Source organism: Hyposmocoma kahamanoa, unplaced genomic scaffold (assembly GCF_003589595.1).
Source record: "Hyposmocoma kahamanoa isolate Upper Pololo Valley unplaced genomic scaffold, ASM358959v1 170, whole genome shotgun sequence".
Taxonomy (NCBI): domain Eukaryota; kingdom Metazoa; phylum Arthropoda; class Insecta; order Lepidoptera; family Cosmopterigidae; genus Hyposmocoma; species Hyposmocoma kahamanoa.
This window is the reverse complement of record NW_020653614.1, coordinates 765,062-778,351: the sequence shown is the minus strand read 5'-3', so window position 1 is coordinate 778,351 and position 13,290 is coordinate 765,062. Positions and strand designations below refer to the sequence as shown.

Genomic DNA, 13,290 nt, shown 5'->3' with positions numbered 1-13,290 from the left:
CCAAGTTACCGGAAAATGCGCGAAACAAGATTCATCCCCTAGTTTGCCACCCTTTGAGGAGGAATATTTTCTACAAATTTAAATGGGACCAATACTGAGGTACCCTCTTTCCAATAAAAAAAGTAATCATCAAAATCGGCTCACAAAGCGAGTTATTGCGTAACACAAACGAAGAAAAACACTCGAATTAAGAACCTGCTCCTTCTTTTTTGAAGTCGGTTATAAAGTAGTGAGTATTTAAATAAATCCATGATCGGGTTAAAATTAATACAAGCAAATGAATTAATAATAATATAATAATAACGCACACACTCAACATAGCCCCGCACTAGGGAAACCCTTTGTCGCGGGTGCCATGGACACACACATAGACAATCACAAATTGCACCCAAACTCACGAGAGAAATAACTGTAGGCCATACAATATTTCTCCCGGCCCGGGAATCGAACCTGGGACCTCTGCTTGGCAGTCCGGCATGGTAACCGTTCGGCCACGGAGGCAGTTTATTAATTAACTAAAATTGCTCCTTCTGGGCAGCGCCTCGTCGCCAAGAATATAATTTGTCAATGAAGTTAAAGCCAAATCTATCCTGTACATAAATAAAAATAAATGTTTATATGTTCGTTCCGTATTTATTCCATTATTGTGATAAAACTGTCGTCAGTTTTTGTGCCTATGCGCAATAGTTTCTTTAAATATTAGATCCCACCTTATGGCCACTGATCTGCATGTTCAGTGTAGTACCCCGACCTTAATTCGACGTTGTTCTTGGTACAGGCCATATCCTAGTTTGAGACAAGGTAAATTGGTATTATTAACTAGCTTATAATACACACATCGGCACATTTAGCGGGGCAAAAAAGCTGTTAATGTAATATAATAACGTTTATATTTAAATAAATAAGAATTAGATATAGAATAGCTATTAAATCCACATCTCTTAAACATCGACCTAGTCGACCATTATTGGAAATTAAACAAAATACTATTTTTTTAGATTTTTTGACAAAGCAGAAACAGCTCAAATAATTTAAAACTTGTAGCGGTTTAACATTGATTAGGGTCAGAGGGCGATGTCGCTGTGATGCTCCAAATTCGAAAGGCCGGAAAAATAAATGTGACCATTGTGAAATCTTGAGATTCATTTATATTTTTTTTAATGATTAATTCTTATAAGACTATTTGTTCTTTCAAGAGTTTAAAGCATTTGACTCAAAATATGGTATGTTCCTCATACCCCACCTGAATCAACCTCCAACCACTCGACAAACCAGTATTATTAGGAAATTAAAACAAATTAGTGAAAAAATTACACTCGACTAATTTTTCTATTTTCAAATTACACCTAACACAAAAAAGTAAAATAACCAAACCCAACTTTTGAAAAGCACTCCATTATTTTTTAATTTTACTAGTGTTCCGTTAAATGTGCCGGTGTGTGTAGACGAAATTGAAATGAACGGAGACAACTTTATCATTAATGTACATATATATTTGGGGGTATACCATATTCTGCCACTACGCAGCTTGTGTTTTTTATGCTTGATTTTTAGTCACATCATGTCCTGGCCATTCAGAATATGGCCGTCATCGCCTAAGACCACTTGGCTGTATGGACGCGAGCCTTTGCCTATGGGACGAAAACCGCCGTGGAGTAAAAGTACAATGAAATGAGAGACCATTTTTTTCTGACCTGTGTTCTTGATTATCTAGCCAATTGAAAAAAAAAGTAATGTACCAAAAATGCTCTTTGAAATTTTATATAGATGATTTAAAAAAAAATGTTTCTTTTTTTGTAAATTGGTCATTTAATAAATAACACAGCTTTGTTTTTTTAGACAATTATTTTGTCACAAAAATCTATTAAACAAATGCTCACATTTCGATTACTTTTCAGTTATACTAACTTCATATTTAACTGAATGATAAAATTATAACGTCCCAGTTAAGCTGTTTTCACACTCAAAACTAACCAGCAACGTAACATTATCAAAAATTTCGTCATAACTTTTGCAAAGTATGGCATCGGAAGTCGCTGAATAATATTATATAGTAGCATATTTAGTATCGCGTCTGTCTCCCAAATGGGTACCCAGAGAAACGTCCGCCATTGTCCGCTACACTATATAATTATTAATACAAGAATCGAATACAGAGAAACTTTCATTCAGTCTGACAGGACTCGGACATGCGTCTGTATACCAAATTAGGACCACTGCTCTACCAACTCTGCTACACATGGAGTCAGCAGACCTGATGGATTTCTCAGTCTTTGTTTCAGATCTTTTGTTTTGGGTTTTTTCGGCTTTTCGGTATACAGACGCAGTTCGGAGTCTTGTCAGATTGAAGGAATTTTTTTCTTTCTGTTCCATCTTTGTATTATTATAATAATTATAACCAACTATTGGAGTAATGTCACAAAAGAATAGATATTATGATAGTAGAACATTGTGACATTGAATTGATAATTAGTAGAGATGAAACGGATAGTAATTTGGCCGGATACCGGATAACCAGCGAACACCCAGGCCGGATAGCCGGATATCGGGCCGCCAAATATCTGACTCACGGCCGTAAAACATGCCGCGACCGGTTTATAGCGCGCATCACCGTGATTGATTGTTAGTGACTGATTGCACTTTCCCATTGACTATTTGATTTGTTGTGGTCACTTGGTTTTTATAAAAACTGTTAATATATTCGATAATACAGACAAATAATAACAAAAAAATGTTAACAGTAAAAAAAAATTGCAAAATTGGATCTATGAAAATAAATATCACCAACTTTTACCACTTAATGGAGTAAAACTGGTCTACATCCAACATAATTTGCTTTTATTGAAATTTGAGTATAGTAAATTTACAGATAACGTTAGCCTTTAACTTCATAGTTCTACGGTTACCGTAACAAAAAGATTGTTAACAATCCTGTAGTTGCTGTATATTGTAGTACTATCATCTTTATCAATAAATCAATTTATTTGGTGTACTGATTATAAATTTTTCTAATATTGTTTTTCTATCCGTTATCCGGCCGGTATCCGGGATATAGTAAAAATAGGCCGGATACCGGATAGTTACCGGATATCCGTTTCATTTCTAGTAATTAGAATAGAATAGAAATCATTTGTTACAATGCCACAACACAAAAATACACAGAAAGATAAAAAAGATACATTAAAACAAAAAAATAAAATAACAAAAATAATAATAGGGGTTAAAGTATGAAATTGCCGATTTGTACTGAAAATCTAAATTGTTTATTTTTTAAATTTTTAACAAATTTATTTAATCAAAATAGTTGCCATTATTATCTATACATTGCTGCCATCTAATGGGAAGGTTATTAATGCCTTTGCGATAGAACTCCGACGATCTAGACTGCACAAACTGTGTGAAAGCATTTTGTACTGCCTCCTGGGAAGAAAACTTCTTGTCACGTAGATAATTGTCCAAATCACGAAAAAAATGGTAGTCCGTTGGAGCAAGGTCTGGTGAATACGGAGGATGACGAATGGTTTCTAACTGCAGTTCCTGAAGGGTCAAAATGGTTTCTCGTGCTGTGTGACGTCTCGCGTTGTCGTGGAGCAATAATGGTGAAGATCGATTCATGAGTCGGGGCTGTTTTACTGCTAGTTTTGTCAACATGGTTCGGAGTTCGGCACAATAGACATCTGCCGTTATTGCTTGACCAGATCGGAGAAAACTATAGTGAATAACACCATGCTGAGACCACCAAACAGTTACCATTACCTTTTTATTGGTAAGTTTTGCTTTAGGACACTGTTGTGGCATTTGACCTGGGGTCAGCCATTGCATTTTTCTTTTCCGGTTATCATAAAGAATCCACTTTTCATCACATGTTACAATTCGATCCAATATTCCTTCATTTCTGTACCGGTTCAACAAGGCAACACAAGTTTCAACACGCGTTTCTTTCTGCAGATCAGTCAAATCATGAGGCACCCATTTTTCGTATTTTTTTATTTTATTGATTTGACGCAAGTGAGTCAATATTGTGGGTAAGGTAACGTTAAACCATGCCGCTAATTCCTGGGTAGTTTGACTAGGATCGGCTTCCACTATCTCTCTTAATTCATCGTTATTCACCTGTGTGGGCGGTCTTCCTCGTGACTCGTTCTTTAAGTCGAAATTTCCATCACGAAAGCGTTTAAACCAAAATCGCACGGTGCGTTAATTAGTAGACCCCTCTCCAAACGCAGCATTGATATTGCGGGCTGTTTCTGCCGCGTTAGTTCCGCGTCGGAACTCGTATTCAAAAATCACTCGAATTTTCGCAGTATCCATCTTTCTTGTCTAAATTGAATAACAAAAACAATTGAAAGTCGATATTCAAATGTTTCAAATTTAAAAAAAAAAAAAATCACAGAAACCATTTGAAAAAAGTTTCATTCGAAAACCTCAAACCATGAAGATTCTATGAAAATTCAAAGAACCTGTTGCAATAAAACGGCAATTTCATACTTAAACCCCTAATATTAAATAAAAATAAAATCATATCAGTCATGTGTGCGGCTTTGGCGTATGTAAAAGAATCCACTCAGCTATTGTCACCGCCGAGAAAAGGTTGTGACACAGATTTTCAGTGGATGCTATACTACGAGTACAAGAGCAATGGAATTTATTCTGAGGCACTACCCAGAACACCGAAACTAGAACCAGAAAACTACCGGAGACGTTCCCATTCAGCGCCCAGTGCAAACCGTGGGGTCAATAAGGTCGCCGTTAAGAATTCTTTTCAATTGAACAATCGTTTTTCCATTTCCGCTCATAATTTATTAAAAAAAAATATTCAGCCAGTTCTGATGTTAGTTACCATTTCGATCTGGAACTTGCACGCTGTACAGATCGCTAAGAATGATGGGCCTGCAATAATTGGCCGATCTTGATTGTTAGGAATGAATTGTTGAATAATTAGAGATGTCACGAATAGAGATTTGGGCGAATATCGAAAATTCGGCCGCGCTCTCGATTTAAGTGCCTAATATTCGGCTGTTAAATTTTACGACTGGCCTCAGTTTTGCGAGAGCCTTGAAACGAAAATTACATTTCGTTACCTGAAAAGTTACGTTTTCGTATTTTTTTTTTAATTGTAATTGTAAAAGTTATACATATGTTTATAGACGTCTACATTCTGAACAACAACAAAAAAGTAAATATGCTCAAGAAAAATCAACCTTTAACCGATAATTAAATGATTTAATTTTGTTTAAGATGTCTCTGAATTAATAGTTCTGTGGCTATAGTGAAGAGTGGTGCATGTCAAAAAAGCCGACTTTACAAGAAAACATGAGTAACGCTTAATATCATATTAAGCTGGAACTGTTTTTCGGGTCGCCTTATAAAGTTGACTTTTTTGACTTGTACCCTTTTTCAATAGAGCCACAAAGTTTATAATTTGGAACGTTCGGAAACTATATAGAATTTACAATCTATAAAATATAGTTGAATTGGAAAAAAATCTCATCGTTGTAAATTGCCTTTGAAACAAAAATGACTTACGTATTACGCGAGAGCATCAAAAGTTACGAAAAATGTAACAATCTGGCAACAACCAACAACCAACACTAGTCTCATTGAGTTGAGGGCGGGCGTAATGATTTCTTTTGTTAGTAGTTAGTGTCGCGACAAGTATTATATCATAATAATACCAATAAAGAGCTTTATTTATCTACACTAAAATAACGACAATGTAGCCTTATATACTTTTAAACTTTCGCGTTGCATTGTAACTATCATTTGGAAACGGGAATAAACGCGTTTACATACGAATAGGTATTTTTCACACCTACCTAGTTTCCCGAAATCAAAATCGAATCATCAAAATCGGTTCACGAGTTGTCGCGTAACATACATACAAAATATATAAAGATAAATTTATTCTGTATACACAGTCGAATTGAGAACCTCCACCTTTTTTTGAAGTCGGTTAAAAAAGAGAAACAGAAGTAAAAACGTGATATTCAATCATTGACTTACAAATAAATGGACGACGAGTCTAATACAAAAACCACGAAAAAAATGTCCCAAGTCGACGTATTTAAACGTAGTGACATGTAAAGGAATACGAAAAAGCTAAAACGTTGAATTTAAATTGTAATGTCATCGCAGTACTGTCTAATTTTGCTTGCTTCGCTGTCAGTCGAACAAACGAAGACTAAAGCGTGAATGACGCTCTGTATACGATTTTAACGCCCTATAAGTTCGGACACTTTTTAGCGCGGACCCGACGTCCATATAATTGTAAGTCAATGTATTCAATAAAAAAATTTGAATATTAAAAAAATATATTTTTGAGTAAATAGTGCGTTTTTTCCTTGGTTTCAATTCGGCCGAATATTTATGATAAAGTGGCCGAGTACCGAATAGTAAGACGAATATTCGTGACATCTCTATTACAGCATTCCAATATCTTAAAAATGTGTCTACATTTTGTATGTGTCACCAAAATTCCTAACGAATTTAATAATTTTGCAGGAAATCTTCATCAAGGAATACCTGAAGCATTATAACGCCAATTTGACGGACGAGAAGGAGCTGGTGTCCCCCTCGATAGACGCTGTGAACAAACTGCTGAACGAAGTGGAGGCGTTCACGCTAGCCAGCCATCTCTTCTGGGCTCTTTGGAGTATTATTAACGCTAGCAAAAGTCAGATACCTTTTGGGTACTGGGTAAGTTCTTATGTCGTTGATAAACCACCTATTTGTAACGAAGATTCACGTGTGTTTGTATAATAATAAGCGAGTGTAAGCACACGCCTATCCACAACAATTACAGTGCTACTCAGAGCTTTAAACCGCAATTACCTTAGTGGCTCTGCCACTGCGCCCGTCACCCTGAGACATAAGTTGACAAGGCCCATGTGCTTGTAGTTTCACCAGCGTATTACTGCTTGGCGGCAGAAAAACACAAGGATACTACCTCGATTAAAATTTTTCCCGCACTAATATGGTTCATTTTGCTTGAGTTTATTTCAGAATTTAGTTTTTTTATAAACAACACTAAAGCCATTTGAAATATGTATATCGTATAGTATACATGTTCTATTTAATTCACTTGACATAAAAAAAAATCACTGGTATATGTAAAGCACCTATTTAATACAGCGGTTGTCTTGTAAAATTTCGAGTAACTTCGTGTTTTTATACTGTCGTGACAATTTTTAGGAACCGTATACTAATCAGTGTATAATCCTCAATTTTACTATATATTCTACCCAAAGAGATTGATTCAACAGTTCGCTGTGACGCGGAATCAACCAAAAGTCATTTGAGGTTGTATGGACTTTTAAAACAAATTTTGCTCATCAGAAAAATATATAAAGCCAGATTACATTAGACTAGTTCTTTTTTAGTCATTAAATATTGCGTAACACGTGTTTTGTTTTTAAGACAATAATACATTTACGGCGTCCTGCTTTGAGGGAAAAAATAATGGTCACGTTATCCCTTTATAAATTGCTAGTGAAATTACAGGCACAAGGGACTTGTCAACTTATGTCTCAGGGTGACGGGCGCAGTGGTAGTGCCCCTGCCGAGTGCCGAGATCTTTGCAATTTAAAGCTCTAACTGGCAATGTAACTGTTATGGACAGGCATGTAGTTTGCCACTTGCTCGTCCCGTCACTTGATGTTATAAAAAATAATAATAAAATGTAAATAAATAATAAACCAAATAAATATTCCACGTAGGACCAATTTGAGAAAGGAATATTTTTAAATTCATTCCGCTCTGGGTATTCTGGGTCCCGTATAATTTTTCTGGTACACAAGAGGAACTCCCTGATTTGAGACAAATTTATTTAAAAATGTGTTTTACTGTTCCAGGAATACGGTATGTCCAGAATGGACAATTTTCTCCGGCTAAAACAAGAAGTGATTAAGAAAGAAAAATTCGGCCTCGCGCATAAGCGGAAAATTTGCGAAGTCGACATATGAGAGGGAACTGCTGAACTTAGTGTAAGTTAGACTCTAGACAAATGTCGGAACGACGCTAAAGTACTTCCTAAGAAGACTATTGGTTAAGCTCCCAACCAATCGGCGCGGTCTTCCTTCAAGAGCTCCTATTGGCGCATCGATTTACTATTTCAGAGACAACACCCTATTGCTGCAGTCAGCGTCAAAAAGAATTCTTTACTACTTTAAATATGTGGTTTGGTACAGTGTCGAAGTCCACATGACCATGGACCAGTTACTCAACAGGACAGCTAATGTCCACACTACAGATCGTAACTCTGAAAAAGGTCAAAATTCCGTCTTATATAACTAGATGGCGCTGTTCAATGGCCTGGAAGTTGTTTATATTATGCAAATGGCCGTGGACGTCGATTAATTCCTCTTTAATATCTAATATAATTAGTTATTTTCCTTGTAATTTTATTCAAATATTGACCACAAATGTTTTCTGAACCTTGACAAAAAATAGTCCTATTGGCTATCTAAATTAGATCTGATTGAGACAGATAATAGCGCGCGCTTATTTCAATTTTATCGCGCGTGTCGCGACTATCTTGCGTAGCCATGCTACACATGTAAAGTACCAGTTAATGTAGGGGACAAACCACGGTTTTTCAGGAGAGCCAAAAACACGATTTTTTTTAAATTCTGTTCCAATTTGAGATTGTGTCTATAGCAAAATTTCTTAGAATTTCCTCTTCTTTCATGCTATAAACGAAATATTTAGGAATGCCCAGTGGTTTAAAATATTGCAAAAAATCTATCCTTTACAATAGTGTAAGCAGTAAGAGAAATAGAAAATTATGCGTAATTCTACCCTTTACAATAGAATTACATATAATTTTCTATTTCTGTTACTGCTTACACTATGCTCGACGGCTTACACATAAAATGTTAGTAATGTAAGGCACAAGTGAACATCTTTTTTTAATGTTTTTTTAATGTAAGTGTCATGCTATATTTTAAACCACTGGGCATCCCTAAATTTTAATTATACCAATCGATAAAGCGGGAAGTTCCGAGTTCAATGATATATGCAACTCATTTTCGACAAAATGTCCCTTACGTTAATTGATACTTCTGGTATTGATATGCGTGTCAATAGATGGCATTGTGTGTTACAAACTAATTTATAAATTAAAGCTTCCTAATATGGGTAGATGGCGCCAATTCTAAATAAAATTATCTGAGTTCAGAGTACTAAAAAAATCGACCTTAAAAGTCAGTTTTTGAAGTAATAACCGGCACTATCCATAAAAATCTGTGCAATAAGCGCCTTCTAGTCGATTTGATTGTTATCACTAGGAACTAGAACAACTTTGATGAATTGCAGCTGGTCAATGTAAAACAAATTAGTTATAAAAATAACTATAATTATGGTAGTTGTCGCGACATCTGGTGTACGAATAGGTACTAAATACCCGGTTACGCTGTCTCTAATCGCGATTCAAAGTCCTGTTTGTGTTATTGCTTACGTGCTTCTTGTAACCAAACCACAGAAATAATTCGTAAAAGAACTGACATTGACTGTACAAATAATAAAGAGCTCCCGTTGGTGGAGCTCTGCTAGTTCCAATTCCCTCCCATCATTCTACTATTCCATTATTTCCCTACCACTTTACGTAAAAATTGTACCATTAAATTTAAACTACAATTTAGTATACAAAATAAGAAAAAATCACTAAGTATAGATTATGAAATAAGATACACCTTGTTTCTACCAAAATCTTTTTTTGAACGAAAAACTACAGTTCAATTGATAACTGTAGCATTGTTTAAAGTAATAAAAGAAATATAATTTCCTAGTTCATTTTTAACCTCTCAATTATACATTGTGTTGATTTGCATTCTCGCCATATTTAAGAAATTAATAATAGAAAAAATGCTAAATCATCTAAAAATATAAAAAAAAATATTCAGTTCAAAATTCTGGCTAATTGTATCTAGTAAAGTTTTGTAAAATTGTCCCCCAAGTGTATTCACCGCGGAGGACAGTGACCACCGCCACTCACTTCACCAAGCGATACGTAATCTATCTCGATCGCTTATTTACCTATTTTTTAAATTATATTTAGTACACGTATTGTTATAATTACTAATTATTTACATTACTTAGAAAAGTTGACTGAAATAAGATTTTTTGTATCTTAGATTTGGTACTTACCAACTTTAGGTTACATGAAAGTAGTAATAGAAGTACCTAGCTCCACAGCTGGTGGCAGGCTCCATACCGGAGCCAGACACAGGGCCCACAGATATGCAGAGTTTCGTTTCTACTTAGCACATTTTTCACAACAGAAAAAGCAGAAAGAAACCAGAGACGATTATGCGCGCATTCTTCGACACTCGTAATCTGCGTAAACTAAACGTTTCACATCATGCCATAAGAACGCACTTGATGGTAATGCACATGGTAGCAGTTTTTTTGGCACGTGTAGTGCAAGTCCTTTGGATCAAACTTGGTTACCGCAATTAAATAAAAAATAAGAATTTAGGAATTTTTTTTTAATTATTTTTTTTGTGATTTGGGTTCAGTTTCGGATATAGAATGACCTCTGTAAATATGGCGAGATTGCAAATCAAGACATTGTATACGATAAGCATCGAGTATATAACCAGAAATTGAGACGAAATGTCGTTTAATTTGTTTGAAAACTATTCTGCCATATCATTACGGTTACAACCACCAGCCACCCCGAATACGAAACAATTGACGGGTGTCAATTGTTTCACTTTAAATCGACCAGTTTACTTGAGCTTTGCTATAATGGACGAAAATTGAAAAATTACTTAATTAAATTTTTAATTACCGATGAAATATGATTCCGTTTGTTTTGTAATTAGATGTTTTGCTGTTTTTCCCACACCACCAAATGGAACAGCCCCCATTGTTAGGGATATTATCTTTATTACAATAAATACAGAATATTTTGAAAATATACGGAGACATACACACAGGTCAGTTGTTGGCGCTGTACTTTTTCAGCTTTCTAATTTGTAATTTTAGCGCAAACGAGATATTTAAAAGTGATATAAAAGGCCCTGCCTGATGAGTTGTCAGGGATGGATGGCCCTTATTTCGTCTCTATTTCTGGTTACATACTCGATGACGATAAGTGATTAAAAATACTTAAGTGATATCATTTTACAATTACAACATTTGTGTTGTTGCTTAGCAAAGAAAACGGCGTAAGTCCAAAATGGCCATTTTTACTTTTGGTCGTTAACCAAGTTGAAACATAACGCGAATACCATTACACGTATAATTATTTCTTATGACGAGAAAATTGTGTAACAGACAAGCTAGGCGGTCGATACCTTTTCTCCGTCCGTAACAATTCTTGTACAAGTAATAATACTCGACCAAACGCATGATGCGAATGAAGCTTCATAATTGACATTGTTTTTTAACTTAACGCGTATTACTACATCATCTTATTTAAGAGCCAGACTTCTTCATTCTTGGTCTTCCTATCTTTCTTTTCCCTTCTATCCTCACCTCAATTCCATCCTCAATCCACACTCTCACAAATTCGTCATTAAGCAACAAATGTCTAAACATTTTCCCCCATCTCATCCTTATTGCATTCAAAAGTCTTCTCTCTCCAACCCTTTCCAAAACTTCCTCATGTGATGTCTTTTCAATCCATTTTATTTTTTCCATTCGCCTTTCGTGTTACTTATTTGACAGTGAAAGTTATATGCGGAGAAAGGGGGTAGTCCGAATTATTCGCGATAATTCTTACGACAACGCGCGACCAGTTTTTGGGTCGTATTTTATTTGTACATTACACAATAGAGTTATATGTTAAAGTTATGCGCGTATGAAAAAATCTTGTATGTGGGAATATATATCGCACTGCTAATGCAATAGTGGATTAACTCAAAAACTGAATTTATTCCGATTAGCTGAAAAAGTAATTACTCAGTTCCCGTGAAAAATTATCATTATGTTTAGGTTAAAATTTATTAGACATCTAAACAACTCTTATTTGCCAATTACAAGTATATTTGAAAATAAAATTAAAAATTATTTTTTTTAGTAAGGACTGTTTAATCCAGTCTAGTCAGCAAGGACTACTCCTTGTCTCATTCTGGGTTATGTAGATATATTTTCATAGTTTCTTACAATATTCTAATGACAATTTTATTGACGTGTAGAGAAACAAATTTAACGTTCAGAAATGATATAATCTTGAATTTCACGTATTTTGAGTTACAACGCTATTTATTGTAATGGCAATGCGATATGAAGTTTTTTTCCTTTGAACTTACTAGTAACGATTAGAGCGGTGTTGTTTACCAAGCGACAATATCTGTTTTAATCATATTAATTTTGTTTATGGCTCAAACAACGTCTACTTATATTGTGATAATATCTAATTACTCAAAACTAACTCCCGCCTCACATACACATTATACACAAACTAAAACTCCCACTTTCACTGTATGCGATGATTACAGTACCACCAACGTAATGATAATGCATCGTAATAGACGAGATTGTATTTACCAAAACTTCAAGTGATACACATAGAAGGAATAATACCTCCCTCTGAAGTATCAGAGTGATTAACAATCGGGGCACGAAATCGTCGTTTCTTATTGTTTATATAAGAGATACTTTTTTTTTAATTGACATCACGTTTGGATTCTTCTCTGATACAGCCACACAGTGCGATATTGCTAGCGGTAGCATTTTATTGTCCTAATAAATTTTATAAATATCATAATTATCAAAGCATATTCATAATTTCGAACTCTGTTAAAAATAAAAACCAAAATTACAAAACTTTACTTATAAAGACACTAACCTATTTCTAGTTACACATCAAAAGTATACAACCGGTACAATTGATCTACTTTCCCGATCGGTCCACTTGTTTTTCCCAATTCGTCTATTTCCTATTTCGCCTACTTTCTTATTTTGTCTACTTCCTGTTTGGTCTACTTTCCCATTTGGTCTACCAAAATATAATAAATTCGAGATATCAATCTATGTGTGTCACTTTCTTGAAGCTAAAGTTAGTATACTCTTGCTTATTCCAACCTCTGGTGATAACTCGTAGACACAGCAACACCTATATCATAAGTTGTTAGCAAAACAGTATGTCAATATACTTTTGATATTTCAACTGTTGAAATTAAAGTGTAATCTAGTGTAGTTAGTTATAGTAGCATATTCGGTAGCTCTAGTTAAAAAGGGATACCTTGTACTGATACTTAAAGTCTGTTTAGAAAGAGAGAGAGAGAAACAGCTTTTACTATAAGGAAGTTGAGAAAAAAATACACGAAAACAATGTTTTTTTAC

General features: G+C 34.9%; 1 protein-coding gene across 3 annotated transcripts in view; it reads left to right on the top strand.

The window, feature by feature from the left end:
• Positions 1-12,887, top strand: part of LOC113225698 (choline/ethanolamine kinase) — a 56,909-nt gene extending 44,022 nt beyond the window's left edge. Inside the window, exons 9-10 of one of the 3 annotated variants that reach the window (XR_003310035.1) lie at positions 1,555-1,661; positions 6,502-6,589. Coding sequence is in view for 2 of the 3 variants with exons in the window: in XM_026458099.1 (XP_026313884.1) it covers positions 6,502-6,696; positions 7,851-7,961 (306 nt within the window). In the remaining variant the exon portion in view is untranslated. Of the gene's footprint in view, positions 1-1,554; positions 1,662-6,501; positions 6,697-7,850; positions 8,909-11,292 lie in introns of those variants that run through there. The other 2 variants (XM_026458100.1, XM_026458099.1) reach the window with 2 other exon arrangements.
• Positions 12,888-13,290: the final 403 nt, after the last annotated feature.